This window comes from Rhinoraja longicauda, chromosome 34 (assembly GCF_053455715.1).
Source record: "Rhinoraja longicauda isolate Sanriku21f chromosome 34, sRhiLon1.1, whole genome shotgun sequence".
NCBI lineage: Eukaryota > Metazoa > Chordata > Chondrichthyes > Rajiformes > Arhynchobatidae > Rhinoraja > Rhinoraja longicauda.
This window is the reverse complement of record NC_135986.1, coordinates 24,579,995-24,607,000: the sequence shown is the minus strand read 5'-3', so window position 1 is coordinate 24,607,000 and position 27,006 is coordinate 24,579,995. Positions and strand designations below refer to the sequence as shown.

The 27,006-nt window shown below is 53.2% G+C and overlaps 1 protein-coding gene and 1 pseudogene across 4 annotated transcripts in view; one reads left to right on the top strand and one right to left on the bottom strand.

Moving 5' to 3' along the window:
• The window catches only part of yif1a (Yip1 interacting factor homolog A (S. cerevisiae)), a 41,508-nt gene extending 17,028 nt beyond the window's left edge, over nucleotides 1-24,480 (bottom strand). The window contains exons 1-3 of one of the 3 annotated variants that reach the window (XM_078428228.1): nucleotides 13,056-13,156; nucleotides 3,794-3,929; nucleotides 2,045-2,268 (exon numbers count right to left, since the gene is read on the bottom strand). In XM_078428228.1, coding sequence (XP_078284354.1) covers nucleotides 2,045-2,233 — 189 coding nt within the window. In that variant the 5' untranslated portion in view covers nucleotides 2,234-2,268; nucleotides 3,794-3,929; nucleotides 13,056-13,156. Of the gene's footprint in view, nucleotides 1-2,044; nucleotides 2,269-3,793; nucleotides 3,930-13,055; nucleotides 13,157-24,395 lie in introns of those variants that run through there. The other 2 variants (XM_078428229.1, XM_078428227.1) reach the window with 2 other exon arrangements.
• The window catches only part of LOC144609723 (transmembrane protein 151B pseudogene), a 45,764-nt pseudogene continuing 32,361 nt past the window's right edge, over nucleotides 13,604-27,006 (top strand). Inside the window, exon 1 of the transcript XR_013549349.1 lies at nucleotides 13,604-13,648. The product of XR_013549349.1 is annotated as a transmembrane protein 151B pseudogene (transcript). The remainder of the gene's footprint in view (nucleotides 13,649-27,006) is intronic.

Here is a 27,006-nt window from a genome sequence, read left to right as displayed (position 1 = left end):
TACAGCCATTGTGCCTGAATAAAAAGTTTCAAACGCTGCAGCTGGACTTGGCAAATCATTGAGAATTCAGTGATCCTATACCACAAGAGAGAAGGAACACCATGTTACTCTACCACAGCATAAGTCAACATAACAACACACGGGGGCGGCACCGTGGCACAGCAGTAGAGCCAGCGCCAGAGATCCGGGTTCCATCCCGACTACAGGTGGTGTCTGCTCAGTGCTTATACATTCTCCGTGTTTTTTTAAAATCTGTGCTTCAAGGATGCCATTTATATAGGAACCCGAAGGGCAAACTTTCCCCTACAATACAATACAATACAATATATCTTTATTGTCATTGTACGGGGTACAACGAGATTGGGAATGCGCCTCCCATACGATGCAATAATTTAATTAGCTAGTCAGTATTAATTTAAACAACAACAACCCAACGAAACAAATTGTAACAGTTTTAAGACAGAATAAAGTGCAAGTAGATCTGTGCCGGATCACTGTGCGTTGTGACCATCCGGCTCAGCAGGACCGGTTCATGGCGGCTATGGCCCTGGGGATGAAGCTGTTCCTGAGTCTGGAGGTGCGGGCGTAGAAGGCCTTGTAGCGTCTGCCCGATGGAAGGAGTTCGAACAGACTGTTGCAGGGGTGTGAGGAGTCTTTGTGGGTGCTGGTACAGGATGGTATGGAACGAGCTGCCAGAGGGAGTAGTTGAGAAAGGTGTGATAACAACATTTAAAAGGTGCTTGGACAGATACATGGATAGGAAAGGTTTAGAGGGATATGGGCCAAACGATGGCAAAGGGGACTAGTGTGAATGGTCAGCATGGATGAATCAGGCAGAATGGCCTGGCTCCCTGGGTCTACAAAGAGCACTGATAAAAAATCACAGGTCTTCCCTCTTGCCATGTTGAACCTTGCGGGCACCACCATTTTGTGATCGACTTTCCACACCAGGTGGCTGAATTATGTTTGTGCTGCGCCTTCAGTTCTTTAGTAAAACTTCCTCCAATTTGAGTCAGGTGTGTTATTGTCAATATGACCCGAAACGGAACAATGAAGTTCATAAGTTGTAGGAGCAGAATTAGGCCATTCGGCCCATCAAGCCTACTCTGCCATTCAATCACGGCTCATCTATCTTTCTCCTCTCAACTCCGTTCTCCTGCCTTCTCATCATAACCCCTGACACATGTACTAAACAAAATTCTTAGTGTGTGGGAAAGAAATGCAGATGCTGGTTTAAATCAAAGATGGACACAAAATGCTGGAGTAAATCAGTAACACAGGCGAGAACTCTGGAAAGAAGGAATGGGTGACGTTTCGGGTCGAGACCCTTCTTTAGACTGAATCAAAACTCTTACTTGTAGCAGCACAACAGATATGTAAGCATTGTACTTTTAGCTTGTAGTTTAGTTTAGCTATATAGCATGGAAATAGGTCCTTCCTCCCACCGAATCCGCACCGACCAGCAATCCCCGCACACTATAGACAATAGACAATAGGTGCAGGAGTAGGCCATTCGGCCCTTCGAGCCAGCACCGCCATTCAATGTGATCATGGCTGATAGTTCTCAATCAGTACCCCGTTCCTGCCTTCTCCCCATACCACCTGACTCCGCTATCCTTAAGAGCTCTATCTAGCCCTCTCTTGAATGCATTCAGAGAATTGGCCTCCACTGCCTTCTGAGGCAGAGAATTCCACAGATTTACAACTCTCTGACTGAAAAAGTTAACATTATCCAACACACACAATGGACAATTTACATTTTTATACCAAGCCAATTAACCTACAAACCTGTACGCCTTTAGAGTGTGGGAGGGAACCGAAGATCTCGGAGAAAACCCACACACGTCCCGGTGAGAACTTACAAACTCCGTACAGGCAAGTACCGGTAGTCAGGATCGAACCTGGGTCTCTGGCGCTGTAAAGCAGCACCTCTACCGCTGCGCCACCGTGCTGCCCTCCTTTGTAAAACCCACTGAATTATTTAGTGATCATTCTCCATTGCCAAATACGATCTTGCAGCATTCCCCGATGCAGGGGCACCTACCTCCTTATGAACCATGTCCTTCCCTTGGCTAGCGATGGTGGTGCCGTAGGCCATGGCGACATTGGTCACGGGCTCGCTGAGGAAGTTGTTGATCGGGAGCCCCATGTCGATCCCTTGGACCGCGTAGCCGCTGGGCTGGGGGTGCTGGGAGGCGCTGGTGTCGTCGAACAGCTGGTTGGGGTCCATCATGTTGGGGTTCACGCCTCGCACCCTCTGCTTGGGAGCTGGGAAGCAAAGCACACGTAGCCCATGTCAGGAGTGGTGGGCAATGCCCGGTCGATCCCGGGTACTGACCTCACCACCGTCTAAGGGGTGTACAGTAGTCGTTGGCTCAAAAAAGGCAGCAGGCATCATCAGAGACCCACACCACCCAGGACACGCTCTCATTGCACAACTGCCATTGGGAAAAAATGTATCGGAGATTGAAAACTGTAACTTCCAGGTTCAGGAGCAGCTTCTTCTCTACTAGGGCGGCACGGTGGCACAGCGGAAGAGCTACTGCCTCACAGCGCCAGAGACCTGGGTTCGATTCTGAGTCAGGGTGCTTGTCTGTACGGAGTTTGTACGTTCTCCACGTGACCTTTGTCTGTGATCTTCGGTTTCCTCCCACAATGGAGTAACTCAGTAGGTCAGACAGCATCCCGGGAGAAAAGGAGGTTTGTAGGTTAATTGGGTTGGTATAAATGTAAATTGTTTCTAGTGATTGAAGGATGGTGTAGGTGTGCGGGGATTGCTGGTCGGTGCGGACCCGGTGGGCCGAAGGGCCTGTTTCCACGCTGAATCTCTAAACTAAACTATCAGGCTATTAAACACTAGATAGGCTCCAAACTACATAGACAGGGGTATATTTTTTGACTTTGAACTGTTATTGATTGATTGTCTATCTATCTATGTTTGTTTATCTACCTCTCTATCGTGTTTACATGTATATATATTAATAATGAAAGACACAAAAAGCTGGAGTAACTCAGTAGGTCAGACAGCATCCCGAGAGAAAAGGAGTAGGTGACGTTTTGGGTCGAGACCATTCTTTAGACTGAGAGTCAGGGGAAAGGGAAACGAGAGATGTGGACGGTGATGTGGACGGTGATGTAGAGTGATATAGAACAAATGAATGGAAGATATGCAAAAAAGTAACAATGATAAAGGAAACAGGCCATTGATAGCTGTGGGCTAGGTGAAAATGGGTTACAGACAATGAGACTCAACAAGAGTGAGGATTTTTTAGATTTTAGATTTAGAGATACAGCGCAGAAACAGGCCCTTCGGCCCACCAGGTCCGCGCCGCCCAGCGATCCCCGCACACTAACACTATCCTACACCCACTAGGGACAATTTTTACATTTGCCCAGCCAATTAACCTACATACCTGTACGTCTTTGGAGTGTGGGAGGAAACCGAAGATCTCGGAGAAAACCCACGCAGGTCACGGGGAGAACGTACAAACTCCTTACAGACGGCACCCGTAGTCAGGATCGAATCCGAGTCTCCGGTGCTGCATTCAGTGTAAGGCAGCAACTCTCCCGCTGCGCCACCGTGCAAGGGTTACTTGAAGTTAGAGAAATCAATATTCATACTGCTGGGTTGTAACCTGTATTTACACTGAATTATGTTAGTCGGCTACATAAACTTGGGATTGGAGATCAAACCGAACGCACTTTTTAAATAACGCAGTGTTCAAATGCAAACATAAATATCTTTCACTCCCAAGGAGAAAAAAAACATAGAACTCTTCACAGCTTCAATAACCTTTTCTGCTCTCAAGTAACCTTCCCTCCAGGGTGATGTCTGGCCAGCTTAACTCATGGTATCAGCGGCAGGTCCGGTCTGTACAGAGTACGCCGCCAGGCAGACACCAGCAGTGCTGTGATGCGGAAAGCACTGTCTGCAAACATGGAGGAAGACAGTACATTAATTCACCCGGAAAGGGGGCTGAGAACTTGTCAAGATAGGCAGAAAGCATCAGGGGACAGTGACACTAACCGCGGGGCTCTTTGGAAAAGCTGTAAGGGACAAGGGACTACAGATGCTGGTGAATACACAAAGTGGTAGAGTTCGGGCAGTATCTCTGGAAGACATAGGCAGGAGACGTTTCTGGTCGAGATGGTCTCGAAGAGGAAGAAGCTACAAGCTTCGCAGTGTGTCTTACCGATGGACACAAAATTATGGGTGGTGGGTTTGTGGAACGAGCTGCCGGAGGAGATAGTTGAGGCAGGTATTATCGCAATGTTTAAGAAACATTTAGACTGGTACATGGATAGGACAGGTTTAGAGGGATATGGGCCAAATGCAGGCAGGTGGGACTAGTGCAGATGGGACATGTTGGCCGGTGTGGGCAAGTTGGGCTGAAGGGCCTGTTTCCACACTGTAAGACTCTATGATTCTATAACCCAGTGGGTCAGGCAGCATCTCTGGAGAAAAGGAATAGGTGACGTTTTGGGTTGGAACCCTTCTGCAAACTCAGAGTCAGGGGAGAGGGAAACTAGAGGTATGAAAAGGTACAGAACATATCAGAGCTGGCACCGATGGCCAAGGAGCCCACAATGGTCCAGTCTGAAGAAGGGTCTCGACCTGAAACGTCACCTATTCCTTTTCTCCAGAGAGCCAGAGAGGCTCTGATTTGTTCTGTACCTTTTCACGCCTCTAGTTTCCCTCGCCCCCGACTCTCAGCTTACCACCCGCTGCTGGAGGAGGTAGTTGAGGCAGATACAATCGCAACGTTTAAAAAACATTTAGGCAGGTACATGGATAGGAGAGGGTTTAGAGGAATATGGGCCAAACGCAGGCAGGCGGGACGTGGAGATGGGACTTTGGCAAGTTGGGTTGAATGGACTGTTTTCACGCTGTAAGACTCTACAACACTACTGGGCAACAGGCCCTTCGGCCTACCGAGTCCACAATGAACATCAATCACCATGATCCCCACATCCTATATGTTTGCACCAGAAAGACACCACCAACACTGCTGGTGCAAAATCACAGAAGGCTGTGGAGGCCGAGTCAGTGGATATTTAAGGCAGAGATAGATAGATTTTTGATTAGTACAGATATCAAGAGGTTTTGGGGAGAAGGCAGGAGAATGGGGTAGGGAGGGAGGAATAGACAATGGGCTAAATGGCCTAATTCTACTGTCACTGATGACCTTATCGAATGGATCTATAGGAAGCACCCAATGTCAAAGATCCACTTCACCCTAGCTATGGTCTGGTTTCACTTCTACCATTGGGAATAAGGCACAGGAGCCTTAAAACCATGACCACCGGTTCGTCCCAGCAAACAGCAGGCTCTTGAACACCCCACATCGGTAACAGTGATACAGCTGGTAGAGCTGCTGCCTCACAGCACCAGACACCCGGGTTTGATCCTGACCTCGGGTGCCGTCTGTGTGCAGTTAGAACGTACACCCTGCGACCGTGTGGGTTTTCTCCGGGTGCTCCGGTTTCCTCCCATTGCCTGAAGACATGTGGGTTTGTAGGTTAATTAGCCTTCTGTAAATTGGATGAGAAAGTGGGATAACATAGAACTAGTTTCAGTAATATACGACGTGGAGATTATTTTTTTAAAAATCTAAAGACACAGCATGGAAACAGGCCCTTCGGCCCACCGAGTCCATGCCGACCATCGATCACCCGTGTGATCATTTAGTGTGCCAAAGGACCTGTTTCCATGCTGTGTCTCTAAACTAAAAATAATCTCCACATCCCATATGCTTCCCAGACTAAGACTACATACAGCAGATACCAGAAAGATACCACTAATATCGTCTCGAAGGGATCTAAAGATCCACTCCACCCTGGACATGCTTTGGTTTCACTCTGAACATCGGGAAGAAGGTTCAGGAGCCTGAAGAGTATGAAGTTTAAAGGAGACCTGCAGAGCAAGTTCTTTTTTCATTACAGAAGGTGGCGAGTGCCTGGAATGCACTGGCAAAGTGAAGGAGATATGAGAGTGGCACTCAAGTCTTTTGGATTGGCACATGGATATGTGCAGGAAATGGGAGAAATGTGAGGGATACTTCCAAGATGGCGCCCAACCCAGGCGACTATTTGCCTTGCCAGCCACAGAAGCAGATCTATAACGTCATATTACAATCGCTCCATACTCTTAAATCTCTATTCCTACAGCAACATTTCTTTCTTTAATTATGATCTTAAACTCCTCTCACATCTGTACCCTAAGACTATCATGATTGGACTTTGCTGGCTTTACCTTGCACTAAACGTTATTCCCTTATCATGTAATTCTCCACTGTAAATGGCTCGGTGGTAATCATGTATTGTCTTTTTACTGACTGGATAGCATACAACAAAAGCTTTTCACTGTACCTCGGTACACGTGACAATAAACTAACCTGAACAGCAGGAGCTGAGGTAGATAGCAGCCAGGCGGCAAAGTGACATACAGGTTTGCAGATTAATTGGCTTCGGTATAAAGATTGTAAATTGCCCCTAGTGTGTAGGCTAGTGCTAGTGTACGGGGATCGTAGGTCGGCGCGGACTTGCACGCCTCCAGATTCAGGGACAGTTTCTTCCCAGCTGTTATCAGGCAACTGAATCATCCTACCACAACCAGAGAGCAGTGCTGAACTACTAACTACCTCTTTGGTGACTCTTGGACTATCCTTGATCGGAATTTGCTGGCTTTACCTTGCACTAAACGTTATTCCCTTATCATGTACCTATGCATTGTAAATGGCTCAATTGTAATTATGTATTGTCTTTCCACTGACTGGCTAGCACGCAGAAAAAGCTTTTCACTGTACCTCGGTGCACGTGACAATAAACTAAACATATGGATCATGTGCAGGCAGATAAGAATTGATCTTGGCATCATTTTCGACACAGACTGTTCTCTACGACTGCCAAGTTCAGGAACAGCTTCTTCCCAGCACCTTTCAAGCTCCTGAAAACTACACAGCACGAACCTCAGCAACTATGATCTTCCATGAAGTACGTCTATGGTTGCACTATTGACTTCAGTTTTGCATCATTATAATCACTGGATTTAATACCACCGTGTGGCACCACAGTGGCTGCCTCGCCAAGTCTGTCTACTCCAGTTCTTCAGAGTTGTTTTTAGTATGTGTAAATGTATGTTTTAGTGCTCTTTAGCTTTGTTTTATGTGTGGAGGGGGGGGTTGAGGGAACTTTTTTAAATCTCTTACTTCAACGGAGATGCAATTTTCTTTCCGTATCATATCTCGATCCGCACTGTGGCCTAACATCTTGGACCTGGCTGTCCCTTTGTCAGGGATCAACTTCGGGAGCTCCAAACGTGGGAGCCTGCGGTCTTAACAAAGTGCAGCTCGCGATCCCTGGTTAGGGACCGACTTTGGGAGCTCCAGGCCGCAGGAGCCATGGGAGCTTCGATCGCCGCGACTGCGGATGGTTCGACTGCCCCGTCCGCGGGAGAATAAAAAGTGAAGATTAGACTTTTTCCTTCCATCACAGTGAGGAATGTGGGGAATCTGCTATGGTGAATGTTTATGTTAACTTATGTAGTTGTGTGTATTGTTGCTTTCTTTAGAATGGCTGTATGGTAAATTGAGTATCACTGTACCTTAATTGGTACACGTGACAATAAAATACCCTTTGAATGAACTCCATCGACTCCTTTAAGTCCAGGCTTAAAACATATTTCTACTCCCTAGCATTTGAGGCCCTCTGAGGGGGCGCTGTGAACTATTTATGTATGTGGTATTATGTTTGTGTGCCATTGTATGTTCATTCTTAGTACCTGAACTGATGTACAGCCCTTTGGTCAACGTGGGTTGTTTTTAAATGTGCTATACAAATAAAATTGACTTGACTTGAGAATCATCATTCCATTGACATGTGACAATTAAAAGCTCTTGATTCTTCCGTTGGAAGGATAGATAATCACTTTTTAAAAAAGTTTTTTAGTTGAGTTTAGAGATACAGCATGGAAACAGGCCTTTAGGCCCATCAAATCCACGCCAACCAGTGATCACCCATACACTATGTGTAAGAAGGAACTACAGATGCAGGTTTAAACCAAAGAGAGACAAAAAGCTGGAGTAACTCAACTGGACAGGCAGCATCTCTGGAGAAAAGGAATAGGTGAGATTTGGGTCGAGACCCTTCTTCAGATTGAGAATTAGGGGAAAGGGAAACGAGAGATATAGACAGTGATGTAGAGGGATACAGAATAAATGAGTGAAAGATATGCAAAAAAGTAACAATGATGAAGGAAACGGGCCTAGGTGAAAACGAGTTACAGACAATGAGACCCAACAAGACGACTTTGAAGCTAGTACAACTTGGGTGGAAACGTCACCCATTCCTTCTCTCCCGAGATGCTGCCTGACCTGCTGAGTTACTCCAGCATTTTGTGAATAAATCGATTTGTACCAGCATCTGCAGTTATTTTCTTATATTATTTAACCTACAAACTTGTATGTCTTTGGTGTGCGAGGAGACCGGAGTACCCGGCAAAAACCCACCTGGTCACAGGGAGAACGTACAAACTCTGTACAGATAGCACCCATAGTCAGGATCAAACACAGGTCTCTGGTGCTGCGAGGCAGCATCTCTACCGCTGCGCCACTGTGCCTTCTAATGTCAGTGCCTCTTTGGAACCAATGTCCCCTAGACTCTGCAGGCTCCATTAGGCAGGTCACATCAGACAAATGGCCAACCGATTCCAAAACAGACACTATTCCCCCTTCCTCTCCTCTTCCTCCTCCCCGACAACCCACATCCTCCTGCACCTCCCCCTCCCACTTACACAACTCCCATTCACTATTCTCCTCCCTCTCCCACCCTTCCCCTTTGCTTGCACCCCTCCCCTTCTCTACCCTCTTGCACCCCCTCCACTTCCCCTCCTCCCACTTGCACCCCTCCCCTTCCCTGACCATCCTCCTTGCCCCCTTTTCTCTCCCCTCGTGCCCCTTTCTCTCCCCACCCCCCTCCTTCTTGTCAATTACCCACCCTCCCCTCATCTCTTTCACCCCCTCGCACCCCTCTCCCCTGTGCCTCTCAGCTTCTCTCCTCACCCCTAACCTGTTATCTCACCTTCACCCCCAGCCATCCCTTCCTTCCTCTTGTCCATAACCCCTTCCCCCCTCCCCTGCCGTCCCTCCTGTCTTGACCCTCTCCCCTACCCCCTAGTCCCTCACCCCTTTCACCCCCTGCCATCCCACCTGTCCTATATCCCCAACACTCCTCCCCTCACCCCCGCCATTCCAACCCTCCCTCACCCTCCTCCCCGCCATTCCAACCCTCCTCATTTCAATCCTCCCCTCACCTGCCATTCCAACCCCCTCCCCACTCTTACCCTCCTCTTCACTTCTATTACCCCTTCCCCTCATTCCCTGCTTTCCATCCCATCCTCTTGTCCCTCATCACTCGCCCTCCTGTCCCTCACCACTATATCCTCGTCCATTACCCCTAACCCCCTGCCCTCCCCTCCAACCATCCCCTCGTCCCTATTTCCCTCCCCCACCTCCCTTCCCTCTTGTCCCTCACTCCTTTCCCCTTATACCCCTCCTCTTGTCCATCACCTCCTTTCACCCCCCTCATCTCATTCCGTACCCTCCCCTCCTCCCTCTTGCTCCTCCCTTCCTTTCACCCCCTCCTATCAGACCCTGCCACCCCTACCTCTCTTGCTCCCTGTTCCTCTCCTCCTGCATTTCTCCCCCATCCATGCCCCTTCTCCCTCCCCCCCGGGATGCAGCCATCTGGGGGGGGGGGTAGCTGCCGAGCTGGTTCCGCACAACACCCTGCGGGGGGCCGTCCGCGAACCCTCAACCAAAGCCCTGTCCATCTCCCCTCACCCCCTGCCATCCCTCCCCTCCTCATCCCTCACCCCCTTTCTACCCCTCCTCCCTGGCCCCACTCTTCAGCACCTCTAAACCCCCACCTCATCCCTCCCCTTTTCTTATCCATCACCCCTGCCCCTCTCCTCACCCCTACTCCCTCATACCTCCTTCCCTCACCCTACCACCTCCATTATCCCTCCCCCCCCACCCCCTCCCACTCCTCCTATCTCTTCCCCTCACTCCCTCCCCTTCCCCCTACCACCTCCTCCCCTTACCCCTATTCCCTTCCCCGCACACCTCCTCCCCCAACCTTACCCCCTCCCCTCACCCACCATGCCCCCTCATCCTACCACCTCCTCCTCCCCTACCCCCACACCTCCTCTCCTATTCCCTCCCCTCCACCCCTACTCTCCCCTCATCTGCCCTCCAGCTGTATGCTCCCCTCCTCACCTCCTTCCACCCCTACCCCTCGTCCCTCCTCCCCCCAGAGCTTGCCACCCTCCCCTCCTCTCGTCCCTCACCCCTCTTGCTATCTGCCTGCCCCTGCCCCCCCTCCCTCCTCCTCCCCTTACACCTGCCCCCCTCACATCACACCTCCCCTTACCCCCTCCTCCCCTCACCCCACACCTCCTCCCCCAACCCTACCACCTCCTCCCTCACCCCTCCTCCCCTACCCCCTCACACCTCCTCCCCTTACCCCTGTCCTCCTCCCCTCACCCCTCCTCCCCACACCCCTACCCCCTCCCCTCACCCATGCCCCCTCATCCTACCACCTCCTCCCCTCACTCCTACTCTCCCCTCATCTCCTGCCCTCCAGCTGTATGCTCACCTCCTCACCTCCTTCCACCCCTCCCCCTCCTCCCCCTTCGCCTCACCTCAGAGCTCGCCACCCTCACCCCTCTTGCTCTCTATCTGCCTGCCCCTGTCCCTCCTCCACTCACCCCTACCCTTCCTCTTACCCCTCCCCTCCTCCCCTCACACCTCCTCCCCTCACACCTCCCTTTACCCCTGTCCCCCTCACATCACACCTCCTCCCCTCACACCTCCTCGCCTCACCCTCACATCTCCTCCCCTCACCCCTACTTTCCCCTCATCTCCTGCCCTCCATCTGTACTTCCCCTCACCTCCTTCCACCCCTACCCCTGGTCACTCCTGCCCCCCCCCTCAGCTTGCCACCCTCCTCTCCTCTCACCCCTCCTCCCCTCACATCACATCTCCTCTCACCCCCTTACCCCTGTCCCCCTCACCTCAACCATGCCCCCTCATCCTACCACCTACTCCCTCACCCCTCCTCCCCTCACCCCTCACCCCTCCTCTCCTCACCCCTCCTCCCCTCACCCCTCCTCTCCTCACCCCTCCTCCCCTCACCCCTCCTCCCCTCACCCCTCCTCCCCTCACATCACACCTCCTCCCCTCACATCACACCTCCTCTCCTCACCCCTCCTCACCCCTCCTCCCCTCACCCCTCCTCTCCTCACCCCTCCTCCCCTCACCCCTCCTCCCCTCACCCCCTCACCCCTCCTCTCCTCACCCCTCCTCCCCTCACCCCCTCACCCCTCCTCTCCTCACCCCTCCTCCCCTCACCCCCTCACCCCTCCTCTCCTCACCCCTCCTCCCCTCACCCCTCCTCCCCTCACCCCTCCTCCCCTCACCCCCTCACCCCTCCTCTCCTCACCCCTCCTCCCCTCACCCCCTCACCCCTCCTCTCCTCACCCCTCCTCCCCTCACCCCTCCTCCCCTCACCCCCTCACCCCTCCTCTCCTCACCCCTCCTCTCCTCACCCCTCCTCCCCTCACCCCCTCACCCCTCCTCTCCTCACCCCTCCTCCCCTCACCCCCTCCTCCCCTCACCCCTCCTCCCCTCACCCCCTCACCCCTCCTCTCCTCACCCCTCCTCCCCTCACCCCCTCACCCCTCCTCTCCTCACCCCTCCTCTCCTCACCCCTCCTCCCCTCACCCCCTCACCCCTCCTCCCCTCACCCCCTCACCCCTCACCCCCTCACCCCTCCTCCCCTCACCCCCTCACCCCTCCTCTCCTCACCCCTCCTCTCCTCACCCCTCCTCCCCTCACCCCCTCACCCCTCCTCTCCTCACCCCTCCTCCCCTCACCCCCTCACCCCTCCTCTCCTCACCCCTCCTCCCCTCACCCCTCCTCCCCTCACCCCCTCACCCCTCCTCTCCTCACCCCTCCTCTCCTCACCCCTCCTCCCCTCACCCCCTCACCCCTCCTCTCCTCACCCCTCCTCCCCTCACCCCCTCACCCCTCCTCTCCTCACCCCTCCTCCCCTCACCCCTCCTCCCCTCACCCCTCCTCCCCTCACCCCCTCACCCCTCCTCCCCTCACCCCCTCACCCCTCCTCCCCTCACCCCCTCACCCCTCCTCCCCTCACCCCTCCTCTCCTCACCCCTCCTCCCCTCACCCCCTCACCCCTCCTCCCCTCACCCCTCCTCCCTCCTCCCCTCACCCCTCCTCCCTCCTCCCCTCACCCCTCCTCCCCTCACCCCTCCTCCCCTCACCCCCCCTCACCCCTCCTCCCCTCACCCCCTCACCCCTCCTCCCCTCACCCCTCCTCCCCTCACCCCTCCTCCCCTCACCCCCTCACCCCTCCTCCCCTCACCCCTCCTCCCTCCTCCCCTCACCCCTCCTCCCTCCTCCCCTCACCCCTCCTCCCCTCACCCCTCCTCCCCTCACCCCCCCTCACCCCTCCTCCCCTCACCCCTCCTCCCTCCTCCCCTCACCCCTCCTCCCTCCTCCCCTCACCCCTCCTCCCTCCTCCCCTCACCCCTCCTCTCCTCACCCCTCCTCCCCTCACCCCTCCTCCCCTCACCCCTCCTCCCCTCACCCCCTCACCCCTCCTCCCCTCACCCCTCCTCCCCTCACCCCCCCTCACCCCTCCTCCCCTCACCCCCTCACCCCTCCTCCCCTCACCCCTCCTCCCCTCACCCCTCCTCCCCTCACCCCCTCACCCCTCCTCCCCTCACCCCTCCTCCCTCCTCCCCTCACCCCTCCTCCCCTCACCCCTCCTCCCCTCACCCCTCCTCCCTCCTCCCCTCACCCCTCCTCCCCTCACCCCCTCACCCCTCCTCCCCTCACACCACACCTCCCTTTACCCCTGTCCCCCTCACCCATGCCCCCTCACCCCTCCTCCCCTCATCCTACCACCTACTCCTCCCCTCACCCCTCTCTATCTGCTCTCTATCTCCCTGCCCCTGCCTCTCTGGGGTGACTCACGCTGCCGGTAGCCGCCTTGTTGAGCCATGTTGTTGTCCGCCGTCGCCTTCACTCCTCTCCCTCTTCCCGCCCACCGCGCGGCGGCGGCGGCGAGGGGGCCGTCCGCGACCTCTCAACCAAACCCCAACCGCCGCCCACGTCCCGCCCCGCCCCTCCCCCGGCCGCGATTCCGACCTGCGATTGGCCCGGGGTGGTGTCAGTCAGGGCCAGCAGGTTGGGTTGCGCACGGCGTGACGTCATCGCGACCTCTCAACCAAACCCCAACCGCCGCCCACGTCCCGTCCCCCGGCCGCGATTGGTCCGGGGTGGTGTCAGTCAGCGCCAGCAGGTTGGGGTGCGCCCGGCGTAACGTCATCGCGACCTCTCAACCCAACCGCCGCCCACGTCCCGCCCCCATCCCCCCTCGATCCCGACCTACGATTGGTCTGGGGTGGTGTCAGTCAGAGCCAGCAGGTTGGGGTGCGCCCTGCGTGACGCAATCGCGACCTCTTAAAAGCAACGCCAAGAGCCAGCAGGTTGGGGTGCGCTGGTGGCGCAGGCGCAGTGCCGCCGTTGCCGGGCCCGGCTGCCACGAAGTCAGATCCACGACGCAGGTGAGCGACAAATGGCCCATAAGGTTTCTGAAAAGTCTGTTATTGTCTCGTCTACCAGTTAAGGGACGGTGATATGTGAATTATCATACAGCCATACGGGAAAAAAAGCAACAAGACACACAACTACATAAAAGTTAACACAAACATCCATCACAGCGGATTCCCCACATTCCTCACTGTGATGGAAGGCAAAAAAGTCCAAGCTTCTTCCTCTTTATTCTCCCACGAAGCCCCCGTGTCGGGGCGGTCAAAGCCCCTGCGTTGGGGCGATCGAAGCCCTTGTGTTGGGGTGGTCGAAGATCCCGCGGTGGGGCAATCGAAGATCCCGCGTTGGAGCGATCGAAGATCCCGCGGTGGGGCGATCGAAGATCCCGCGTCGGGGCGATCGAAGATCCCGCGTCGGGGCGATCGAAGATCCTGTGTCGGGGCGATCGAACCCCCGCGTCGGGGCGATCGAAGATCCCGTATTGGGGCGATCGAAGATCCCACGTCGGGGCGATGGAAGCCCCCTTGTCGGGGCGATCGAAGATCCTGTGTCGGGGCGATCGAACCCCTGCGTCGGGGCGATCGAAGATCCCGTATTGGGGCGATCGAAGATCCCACGTCGGGGCGATGGAAGCACCCTTGTCGGAGCGATCGAAGATCCCGCGTCGGGGCGATCGAAGATCCTGTGTCGGGGCGATCGAACCCCTGCGTCGGAGCGATCGAAGATCCCGTATTGGGGCGATCGAAGATCCCACGTCGGGGCGATGGAAGCACCCTTGTCGGGGCGATCGAAGATCCCATGTCGGGGCGATCGAAGATCCCGCATTGGGGCGATCGAAGATCCCGCGTTGGGGCGATCAAAGCCCCCACTTCCATAGACAATAGACAATAGGTGCAGGAGGAGGCCATTCGGCCCTTCGAGCCAGCACCGCCATTCAATGTGATCATGGCTGATCATTCTCAATCAGTACCCCGTTCCTGCCTTCTCACCATACCCCCTGACTCCGCTATCCTTAAGAGCTCTATCTAGCTTCCGGGCGGTCGAAGCTCCTGCAGCTTGGAGTTCCCGAAGTTGGTCTCTGACCAGAGACCGTGAGCTCCGCGATGTTGAGTCCGCAGGCACCCATGTCTGGAGCTCCGATGTCGACCCCTGGCAAAGGGATTGCGGGCTCTGCGAAGTTAACAAATGAGACTCCCCGCGACACAGCTCTCGAAAATCGCTCTCAAGCAAAGGCCACCAACTCCTCGACGTTGGGCCGCAGTGCGGATGGAGATACGATACGGGGAAAAAATCGCATCTCCATCGAGGTTAAAGATTTGAAAAAGTTTCCCCCAACCCCCCCCCCCCCACATGAAACAAGCTAAAGAACACTAAAAACATACACTTAACACATACACTTAAAACACAAAGAAGGAAAAGACACACAGACTGTTGGCGAGGCAGCCATTGCTGGCGCCACAAGGTCATAAGTGATAGGAGCAGAATTGGGCCATTCAGTCCATCAAGTCTACATTCCCCCATTCAATCAATCTTTCCCTCCTAACCCCATTCTCCTACCTTATCCCCATAACCCCTGACACCCACACTAATCGAGAATCTATCTAACTCTTCCTTAAAAATATCCACTGAGTTGGCTTCCACAGCTCTCTGTGGCAATGAATTCCACAGATTCACCACCCTCTGACTAAATAAATTCTTCCTCATCTCCTAAAGGAACGTCCTTTAATTCTGAGGCTGTGACTTTCTGAGGAGGCTCTGCTCTTTCAACGTCTGCAGCAAGATGCTGCAAATGTTCTATCAATCGGTGGTTTCACAAAATGCTGGAGTAACTCAGCGGATCAGGTAATATCTCAGGAGAGAAGGAATGGGTGATGTTTCGGGTCGAGACCCTTCTTCAGACTGATGTCAGGGGGCCGGGACAAAGGAAGGATATAGGTGAAGACAGGAAGATAGAGGGAGAACTGGGAAGGGGGAGGGGGAGAGAGGGACAGAGGAACTATCTAAAGTTGGAGAAGTCCATGTTCATACCGCTGGGCTGCAAGCTGCCCAGGCGAAATATGAGGTGCTATTCCTCCAATTTCTGTTGGGCCTCACTATGGCACTGGAGGAGGCCCATGACAGAAAGGTCAGACTGGGAGTGGGAGGGGGAGTTGAAGTGCTGAGCCACCGGGAGATCAGGTTGGTTAAGGCGGACTGAGCGAAGGTGTTGAGCGAAACGATCGCCGAGCCTGCGTTTGGTTTCGCCGATGTAAATAAGTTGACATCTAAATTCCAGTGTATACAAGCCCAGTCGCTCCAGTCTTTCAACATACGACAGTCCCGCCATTCCGGGAATTAACCTAGTAAACCTACACTGCACGCCCTCAATAGCAAGAATATCCTTCCACAAATTTGGAGACCAAAACTGCGCACAGTACTCCAGGTGCGGTCTCACTAGGGACCTGTACAACTGCGCACAGTACTCCAGGTGCGGTCTCACTAGGGCCCTGTACAACTGCACACAGTACTCCAGGTGCGGTCTCACTAGGGACCTGTACAACTGCAGAAGGACCTCTTTGCTCCTATACTTAGGTGATGTTTCGGGTTGAGAAGAAGGGTCTTTATGGCAGAACCTTGTAGATCCCTTTGATGACGGGGAGGTCAGTACCCATGATGGACAGAGCATCAAAGTCGCTGCTCCGTCATCGGCGCTCCATGAAACACCCTCAATCCCTCCTCCTCACAGGGAAACCAAACCCGCCGAGGCTCTTTTGTTGTGATGCAGATAAAGGGGGGAATCATCTCTTAAAGGGGATGTTGCATTATTTATTTTAGCCGTGCAGAAAAATCATTTGGGTTTGTGGTGTAGGAAGGAACTGCAGAGTTTGGCTTAAACGGGCGGCACGGCGGTAGAGTTGCTGCCTTAGACAATAGACAATAGACAATAGGTGCAGGAGGAGGCCATTCGGCCCTTCGAGCCTGTACGCACCGCCATTCAATGTGATCATGGCTGATCATTCTCAATCAGTACCCCGTTCCTGCCTTCTCCCCATACCCCCTGACTCCGCTATCCTTAACAGCTCTATCCAGCTCTCTCTTGAATGCATTCACAGAATTGGCCTCCACTCCCTTCTGAGGCAGAGAATTCCACAGATTCACAACTCTCTGACTGAAAAAGTGTTTCCTCATCTCAGTTCTAAATGGCCTAACCCTTATTCTTAAACTGTGGCCCCTGGTTCTGGACTCCCCCAACATTGGGAACATGTTTCCTGCCTCTAACGTGTCCAACCCCTTAATAATCTTATACGTTTCGATAAGATCTCCTCTCATCCTTCTAAATTCCAGTGTATACAAGCCTAGTCGCTCCAGTCTTTCAACATATGACAGTTGCCTTACAGCGCCGGAGACCCGGGTTCCATCCCGACTACGGGTGCTGTCTGTACGGAGTTCAAGTCAAGTCAAGTTAAGTTTACTTGTCACATACAAGATGTGCAGTGAAATGAAAATGGCAACGCCTGCGGATTGTTTTAAACTACAAAACTGAATAGAATAGGTATGTAGGTTAATTGGCTGGGTAAATGTAAAAATTGTCCCTAGTGGGTGTAGGATAGTGTTAATGTACGGGGATCGCTGGGCGGCACGGACTTGGTGGGCCGAAAAGGCCTGTTTCCGGCTGTATATATATGATATGATATGATATGATAATACATTTTTTAACACAAAAAATAAATTAATACAGTAAATTAAATGAGTCCCTGGTGATATGGGAGTTAAAAGTCCTGATGGCCTGTGGGAAGAAACTCCGTCTCATCCTCTCTGTTTTCACAGCGTGACAGCGGAGGCGTTTGCCTGACCATAGCAGCTGGAACAGTCCGTTGCCGGGGTGGTAGCGGTCCCCCATAATGTTGCTGGCTCTGGATCTGCACCTCCTGATGTATAGGTCCTGCAGGGGGGCGAGTGTAGTTCCCATGGTGTGTTCAGCCGAACGCACTACTCTCTGCAGGGCCATCCTGTCCTGGGCAGAGCTGTTCCCAAACCAGATTGAGATGTTCCCGGACAGGATGCTCTCTACAGCCCCAGAGTAGAAGCACTGAAGGATCCTCAGAGAGACTCTGAATTTCCTCAGCTGTCTGAGGTGGTAAAGGCGCTGCCTTGCCTTACCCACCAGTGTGGCAATGTGTGTTTCTCTAACTTCAAGTAACCCTTGCATCTCCTCTCCCTCTCTCTCCGTCCCTCCCCCAACCCTAGTCGTTGTACTAGTTTCACTGTCGTCCCATTGAGTTTCACTGGCTGTATCCACTCGTTATCACCTTCCCCACAGCCAACAATGGACCATTGTGAGCTCCACTTTTCCTTGATCATCGAATATAAACATAACAAGCTGGAGTTACTCAGCGGGACAGGCAGCATCTCGGGAGAGAAGGAATGGGTGACATTTCGGGTCGAGGCCTTTTGCATAGCTTTCATTTGTTTGTTCCCTGCCTCTTCTAGATCTCTCATTTCCCTCTCGCCTGACAAAACAAAAACTAAATCCGAGATGGACACAAAATGCTGCAGTCGGTTTTGGAAGCAGGGTCTCGACCAGAAACGTCACCTGTTCCTTCTCTCTAGAGATGCTGCCTGACCAGCTGAGTTACTCCAGCTTTTTGTGTCTATCTTCGGTGTAAACTGGCATCCGCAGTTCCTTTCTAAGCAAGTTTAATTGTCACATGTACCAACAACAGGCCTCTGTAAACACAATAGGCTGCAGCACAACAGGCCTCTGTAAACACAATAGATAACATTTGTGTTCCAACCCGAAATGTCACCTATCCACGTTCTCCAGAGATGCTGCCCGACCCGCTGAGTGACTCCAGCACTTTGTACCTGTCCACGTTCTCCAGAGATGCTGCCTGACCCGCTGAGTTACTCCAGCACTTTGTACCTGTCCACGTTCTCCAGACATGCTGCCCAACCCACTGAGTTTCTCCAGCACTTTGTACCTGTCCACGTTCTCCAGACATGCTGCCCGACCCGCTGAGTTTCTCCAGCACTTTGTACCTGTCCATGTTCTCCAGAGATGCTGCCTGACCCACTGAGTTTCTCCAGCACTTTGTACCTGTCCACGTTCTCCAGACATGCTGCCCGACCCGCTGAGTTTCTCCAGCACTTTGTACCTGTCCATGTTCTCCAGAGATGCTGCCTGACACGCTGAGTTACTCCAGCACTTTGTACCTGCCCATGTTCTCCAGAGATGCTGCCTGACCCTTCAGATGTGCAATGTAGTGTTGATTGGTTTCTGTAAATTGTAAACTGTGTGTAGGATTGAACTACAATGGCACCTGTCAAGGGGTGGGATATATTAGGCAGCAAGTGAACAGTCAGTTCTCTTGTAGTTGATTTTTAGGTTTTTAGATTTTAGAGATACAGCGCATAAACAGGCCCTTCGGCCCACCGGGTCCGCGCCGACCAGCGACCCCCGCACACTAACACTATCCTACACACACTAGGGACAATTTTTACATTTGCCCGGCCAATTAACCTACAAACCTGCACGTCTTTGGAGTGTGGGAGGAAACCGAAGATCTCGGAGAAAACCCATGCAGGTCACGGGGAGAACGTACAAACTCCGTACAGACGGCGCCCGTAGTCAGGATCGAACCTCAGTCTCTGGCGCTGCATTCGCTGTAAGGCAGCAACTCTGCCGCTGCGCCACCGTGCCTTGATGTGTTAGATGCAGCAGAAATGGGCAGGAGTAAAGACCTGAGCGGCTTTGACAAGGGCCAAATTGTTATGACCAGACGACTGGGTCAGAACATCTCTGAAACGGCAAGGCTTGTGGGGTGCTCCCGGTCAGCAGTGGTGAGTACCGACCAACAGTGGTCCGAGGAGGGTCAAACCACAAACCGGCGACAGACAGGGTGTTGGGCGCCCAAGGCTCATCGATGTGTGAGGGCAAGGAAGGCTATCCCGTCTGATCCGAACCGACAGAAGGTCGACTGTGGCACAAGTCACAGAAAATGTTAATGGTGGTCACGGGAGGAATGTGTCACAATACACAGTGCATCGCACCCTGCTGCGTATGGGGCTGCACACGGAGGACCAACAGCAGATTAGGCAGGTGGTCATAATATAAGAAAATAACTGCAGATGCTGGTACAAATCGAAGGTATTTATTCACAAAATGCTGGAGTAACTCAGCAGGTCAGGCAGCATCTCATGACAATAGACAATAGACAATAGACAATAGGTGCAGGAGTAGGCCATTCAGCCCTTCGAGCCAGCACCGCCATTCAATGCGATCATGGCTGATCACTATCAATCAGTACCCCGTTCCTGCCTTCTCCCCATACCCCCTCACTCCGCTATCCTTAAGAGCTCTATCCAGCTCTCTCTTGAAAGCATCCAACGAACTGGCCTCCACTGCCTTCTGAGGCAGAGAATTCCACACCTTCACCACCCTCTGACTGAAAAAGTTCTTCCTCATCTCCGTTCTAAATGGCCTACCCCTTATTCTCAAACTGTGGCCCCTTGTTCTGGACTCCCCCAACATTGGGAACATGTTATCTGCCTCTAATGTGTCCAATCCCCTAATTATCTTATATGTTTCAATAAGATCCCCCCTCATCCTTCTAAATTCCAGTGTATACAAGCCCAATCGCTCCAGCCTTTCAACATACGACAGTCCCGCCATTCCGGGAATTAATCTAGTGAACCTACGCTGCACGCCCTCCATAGCAAGAATATCCTTCCTCAAATTTGGAGACCAAAACTGCACACAGTACTCCAGGTGCGGTCTCACCAGGGCCCGGTACAACTGTAGAAGGACCTCTTTGCTCCTATACTCAACTCCTCTTGTTACGAAGGCCAACATTCCATTGGCTTTCTTCACTGCCTGCTGAACCTGCATGCTTCCTTTCATTGACTGATGCACTAGGACACCCAGATCTCGTTGAACTCCCCCTCCTCCTAGGAATGGGCGACGTTTCGGGTCGAGACCCTTCTTCAGACTGATGTCAGGGGGGGGAACAAAGGAAGGATATAGGTGGAGACAGGACGATAGAGGGAGATCTGGGAAGGGGAGGGGGAGAGAGGGACAGAGGAACTATCTAAAGTTGGAGAAGTCAATGTTCATACCGCTGGGCTGCAAGCTGCCCAGGCGAAATATGAGGTGCTGTTCCTCCAATTTGCGGTGGGCCTCACTATGGCACTGGAGGAGGCCCATGACAGAAAGGTCAGACTGGGAGTGGGAGGGGAGTTGAAGTGCTCAGCCACCGGGAGATCAGGTTGGTTAAGGCGGACCGAGCGCAGGTGGTCGTGGTATTTCGGCTGATCGGTGTATTCGGCACGCTGGTATCTTTCTCTTTGCTCTACCTCGGCGGAAGCGGGAGCTTCGGTGTCGGTGGGGCCTCGCGATCGACCTGCGCTCAGCAGTCGATGAGCGTGAGGGGGGGGGAGGAGGGAAGACAGTGGGACCTGGCGTGGGGGGGCCACCGTGAAGAACAATGGAGGACCCGGCGTGGGGGGGGGGGCGCCGTGAGGGACGGTGGAAGAACAATGGAGGGCCCGTTGTGGGGGAGGAGGGGGACTCTAGGTTTAGAATCCTCTGCCCAGGGGAGAAGCTTGCTCGTTTGTTTGTTTGTTTGTTCCAGTTAAACCAGCCAACAGTCACTTGCCTTTTTCTTTTTGTTCTCACTTTTAATTTAAGTTTTCGTGTACTTTGTTGTTGTGTGTGTGTGTGTCTGTGTGTTGTGAGTTGTCGGCGGACCAATTTCCCTCCGGGGTGAATAAAGTTGTATCGTATCGTATCGAACTAACGCACGGGGCGATCGCTGGGCGGCAGGGACTCGGTGTTTTCTCGCTGCGTCTCGAAAGTCGAAAGTAAAGACTGCCTCAGGTGAGATTCTACAGCAGTGCAATACCCACTGGCCAAGAGCACTTTGCCCGGTTCATGCTGTGGGCGGTCACGGTGGCGCGGAGGTAGAGTTGCTGCCTCGCAGCGAACGCAGCGCCGGAGACCCGGGTTCCATCCCGGCTACAGGCGCCGTCTGTACGGAGTTTGTACGTTCTTCCCCGTGACCTGCGTGGGTTTTCTCCGAGATCTTCGGTTTCCTCCCACACTCCAAAGACGTGCAGGTTTCTACGTTAATTGGCTTGGTAAAAATGTAGAAATTGTCCCCCAGTGTGTATAGGATAGTGTTAGTGTGCGGGGATCGCTGGGCAGCGCGGAACCCGGTGGGCCGAAGGGCCTGTTTCCGCGCTGTATCTCTAAACAAAACAAAACTCCGCTGGAAGTAAAGACAAGCATAGCCAACCATCTATCTGCTCTCCCTTCAGCTGACGTCTGGGCGGTGGGTCGCAGCAAGCGATCCATCTTTATTTAGCCGCTAACACGTTGGCTTCCCACTGATGACAGCCACAAAAAAGCTGGAGTAACTCAGCGGGACGGGCAGCATCTCTGGAGAGAAGGAACGGGCGACGTTTCGGGTCGAGACCCTTCGTCAGACTGGTTAGGGATAAGGGAGGTGAGAGCTATAGACGGTGATGTGGAGAGATAAGGAACAATGAATAAAAGATATGCACAAACGTAAGGATGATAAAGGAAACGGCCACTGTTAGCCTGTTTGTAGCGTGAAAATGAGAAGCTGGTGCGACTTGGGTGGGAGAGGGATAGAGAGAGAGGGAATGTCGGGGCTACCTGAAGTGAGAGAAATCAATGTTCATACCGCTGGGCTGCAAGCTGCCCAAGCGAAATATGAGATGCTGTTCCTCCAATTTGCGTTTAGCCTCACTCTGACAATGGAGGAGACCGAGGACAGAAAGGTCAGTGTGGGAATGGGAAGGGAATTAAAGTGTTCGGCAACCAGGAGATCAGGTGGGTCCAGGCGGGCTGAGCGAAGGTGTACCGCGAAACGATCGCCCCGTCTGCGTTTGGTCTCGCCGATGTATAAGAGTCCACATCTTGAGCAGCGGATACAGTAGATGAGGTTGGAGGAGGTGCAAGTGAACCACTGCCTCACCTCAAAGGGCTGTCGGGGTCCATGGACGGAGTCGAGGGGGGAGGTAGAGGGACAGGTGTTGCATCTTCTAGCGGTTGCAGGGGAAGGTACCTGGGGAGGAGGTGGTTTGGGTGGGAAGGGATGCGTTAGCATGTACACAGAGTCACCAACATTTCACAATTGAACGGCTGACGTCCCAGCGCGTTTAATGTGGATGGGCGCCCAACAGTAGCCATTCAATCAGAGGAACAGACTCATCAGGGCGTCACGGTGGCGCAGACGGTAGAGTTGCTGCCTTACAGCGAATGCAGCGCCGGAGACTCGGGTTCCATCCTGACTACGGGCGCCGTCTGTACGGAGTTTGTACGTTCTCCCCGTGACCTGCGTGGGTTTTCTCCGAGATCTTCGGTTTCCTCCCACACTCCAAAGACGGGCCGGTTTGTAGGTAAATTGGCTGGGTAAATGTAAAAATTGTCCCCAGTGGGTGTAGGATAGTGTTAGTGTGCGGGGATCGCTGGGTGGCGCGGACCCGGTGGGCCGAAGGGCCTGTTTCCGCGCTGTATCTCTAAATCTAAATCTAAATCTAAAAATCTGTCCCTATACCTCCTCCCTCCACTCTGTCCACAGTCCTTTCAGGTGAGGCAGAGATTAGTTTAGTTTAGTTTTAGTTTAGAGATACAGCGCGGAAACAGGCCCTTCGGCCCACCGGGTCCGCGCCGCCCAGCGATCCCCGCACACTAACACCATCCTACACCCACTCGGGACAATTTTTACGTTATACCAAGCCAATTAACCTCCAAACCTGCACGTCTTTGGGGTGTGGGAGGAAATCGAAGATCTCGGAGAAAACCCACGCAGGTCACGGAAGGACGTGCAAACTCCGTACAGACAGCGACCGTAGTCGGGATGGAACCCGGGTCTCCGGCGCTGCATTCGCTGTAAGGCGGCAACTCTACCGCTGCGCCACCGTGCCGCCCAAAAGCTCAAGGAAGTAAGCGGAACATAGATAAGGAACTATCCCCCTTCCCAGTTCTCCGACCAGTCTGACTGCCTCCGACGACATTTTATCTCTGTCTGCTTTGTCCTTACCTTCTCCCAGCTAACAATGATCTATTCTACATGTTCCTTGATCCCCAATCCCTTTGTCCTGTTTTTCACACCTTACACTTCCTTATCCATATACTTCCCTCTCCCCTGACTCTCAGTCTGCAGAAGGGTCTCGACCCGAAACGTCACCCAAAGAAACGTAGAAATAGGTGCAGGAGGAGGCCATTCGGCCCTTCAAGCCAGCACCGCCATTCATTGTGATCATGGCTGATCATCCACAATCAGTAACCCGTGCCTGCCTTCTCCCATATCCCTTGATTCCGCTAGCCCCTGAAGCTCTATCTAACTCTCTCTTAAATCCATCCAGTGAATCGGCCTCCACTGCCCTCTGTGGCAGAGAATTCCACAAATGCTCTGGGTGAAAAAGTTTTTCTCACTTCAGTTTTTAAAATGGCCTCCCCTTTATTCGCAGACTGTGGCCCCTGGTTCTCTGGTGTACTCCCCCCAACATTGGGAACACCTTTCCTGCATCTAGCTTCTCTCCAGAGATGCTGCCTGACCCCGCTGAGTGACTCCAGCATTTTGTGTCTATCTTCGGTGTAAACCAGCCTCTGCAGTTCCCTTCAAACACGTATTACTGAGGAGTTCTTTCAGAAGCATTATGACGAGGGAGCTTTGTAAAGGGGCCACTATTTGTGTCAGACAACAGGTTGTCGAGCCACAGATGGACTTGACCAGCGCTGAGATACTCACGCACCTTGAGATTATCAACGAGCCGATAGTCCTCCTGCCATGGACAGCCGCCATCTGTCACCAGCTCCATCTTGCATCTTGGTCGTCGGCAGTCTGTGGAAGTATTTAGTTCATTGTATTTTGGAGATACAGCGTGTAAACGGGCCAACGACGTTTGGTCACAAAACGCTGGAGTAACTCCGCGGGGCAGGCCGCATCTCTGGAGAGAAGGAACGGGCGATGTTTCGGGGGGCGAGACCCTTCTTCGGTCTCTCCAGAGACGCTGCCTGTCCAGCTGAGTTACTCCAGCATTTTGTGTCTATCTCCGATTTAAACCGGCACCTGGGCTGCCGGGTAGAGTTGCTGCCGCTCCAGAGACCCGGGTTCGATCGACCGTCGACCGAGAGTCGACCCACAAGGCTTCACCCCGCCTAGGCCCCATCGCAGTGAGGCTTCACCACCGACCAGGCCCCCATCGCAGTGAGGCTTCACCACCAACCAGGCCCCATCGCAGTGAGACTTCACCACCGACCAGGCCCCATCGCAGTGAGGCTTCACCATCGACTAGGCCCCATCGCAGTGAGGCTTCACCACCGACTACCTACACTGTCCGGGACTGCTGCGGCCACCGGGCCTACAGCGTCCAGGCCTACAGTTCCAGGCCTACAGTGTCCGGGCCTACAGTGTCCGGGCCTACAGCGTCCGGGCCTACAGCGTCCGGGTCTACAGGGTCTGGGCCTACAGCGTCCGGGCCTATGGCGTCCGGGCCTACAGCGTCCGGGCCTACAGCGCCACCCGGGCCTAAAACGGGACAATGGCGGTCCTGTACGGGACAAACCAATTTAGCCCAAAATACGGGATGTCCGGCTGATACGGGACAGTTGGAAACCCTATCTCTGACCCCTCTCACTCTGGCCACAAACTCTTTGAAGCACTTCCCCCTAGAAGGCAACTCCAGACTGTCAAAGCAGCCACAGCCAGACATAAAAACAGCTCTACTGTTCTACTCAACGACCAAAAGTCTGTAGCCTCCTTTTGCTCTGGTATTTTATTTCATTTATAGATTCACATGTTTAAATTATGTTTTTATTCATAATTGTTTACTGTATGTAGTGAGTTACTTGCCAAGGCCAATTCCTTGTGTGTGTACATCCTTGGCTAATAAAATTTATTGCATTCAATTCAATCCAATTATTCAATGGGCCGAATGGCCTAATCAGAGGGGGGGGCCTTTCGAGATGAAAAGGCAACACCGCCCGCCATTTTGTGTGGCCATTTGGACGTGGCGACGTCAACGGCGCCCCCGGTGGTTCGGCAAGGCGGCGCGGACCAGCGGTGGAGCCCATGGTTCCATGCCAAGTCTGAAGAAGGGTCTCGACCCGAAACATGCTCTTCTCTCCAGAGATGCTGCCCGTCCAGCTGAGTCACTCCGGCATTTGGTGTCTGATCTGTAGTCTAGTCTAGTTTTAGAATGAAGGAACTGCAGACGCTGGTTTACAATAGAAAAGAGGCACAACATGCTGGAGTAACTCAGCGGCATCTCTCTCTTTCTCTCTCCTCTCTCTCTCTCTCTCTCAAGAACATGGATGAGCGACGTTTTAGGGTCAGAATCTGAAGAGGGGTCCCGACCCGAAACGTCAGGGCCCTAGTGAGACCGCACCTGGAGTACTGTGTGCAGTTGTACAGGGCCCTAGTGAGACCGCACCTGGAGTACTGTGTGCAGTTGTACAGGGCCCTAGTGAGACCGCACCTGGAGTACTGTGTGCAGTTGTACAGGGCCCTAGTGAGACCGCACCTGGAGTACTGTGTGCAGTTGTACAGGTCCCTAGTGAGACCGCACCTGGAGTACTGTGTGCAGTTTTGGTCTCCAAATTTGAGGAAGGATATTCTTGCTATTGAGGGTGTGCAGCGTAGGTTCACCAGGTTAATTCCCGGAATGGCGGGACTGTCGTATGTTGAAAGACTGGAGCGACAAGGCTTGTATACACTGGAATTTAGAAGGATGAGAGGGGATCTTATCGAAACGTATAAGATTATAAGGGGTTGGACACGTTAGAGGCAGGAAACATGTTCCCAATGTTGGGGGAGTCCAGAACCAGGGGCCACACACAGTTTAAGAATAAGGGGTAGGCCATTTAGAACGGAGATGAGGAAAAACTTTTTCAGTTGTGAATCTGTGGAATTCTCTGCATCAGGAGGCAGTGGAGGCCAATTCTGAGAATGCATTCAAGAGAGAGCTGGATAGAGCTCTTAAGGATAGCGGAGTCAGGGGGTATGGGGAGAAGGCAGGAACGGGGTACTGATTGAGAATGATCAGCCATGATCACATTGAATGGCGGTGCTGGCTCGAAGGGCCGAATGGCCTCCTCCTGCACCTATTGTCTATTGTTACCTGTCCCATGTTCTCCAGAGATGCTGCCTGTCCCGCTGAGTTAACTCCAGCTTTTGGTGTGAATCGACAAGAGAGATCGCCTCTCTTCGTCCAAAACCCAGGACTAATATCAAACACCATCCCTTTAAATGTTGCAGGCTCTGTCTCCTAGTCCCAAGGTGGATGACGTCAGGCAAGTGTGTGTGTGTGAGTGAGTGAGAGAGGAGAGAGAGAGAGAGAGAGAGATGGAAAGACAATAAGGAAT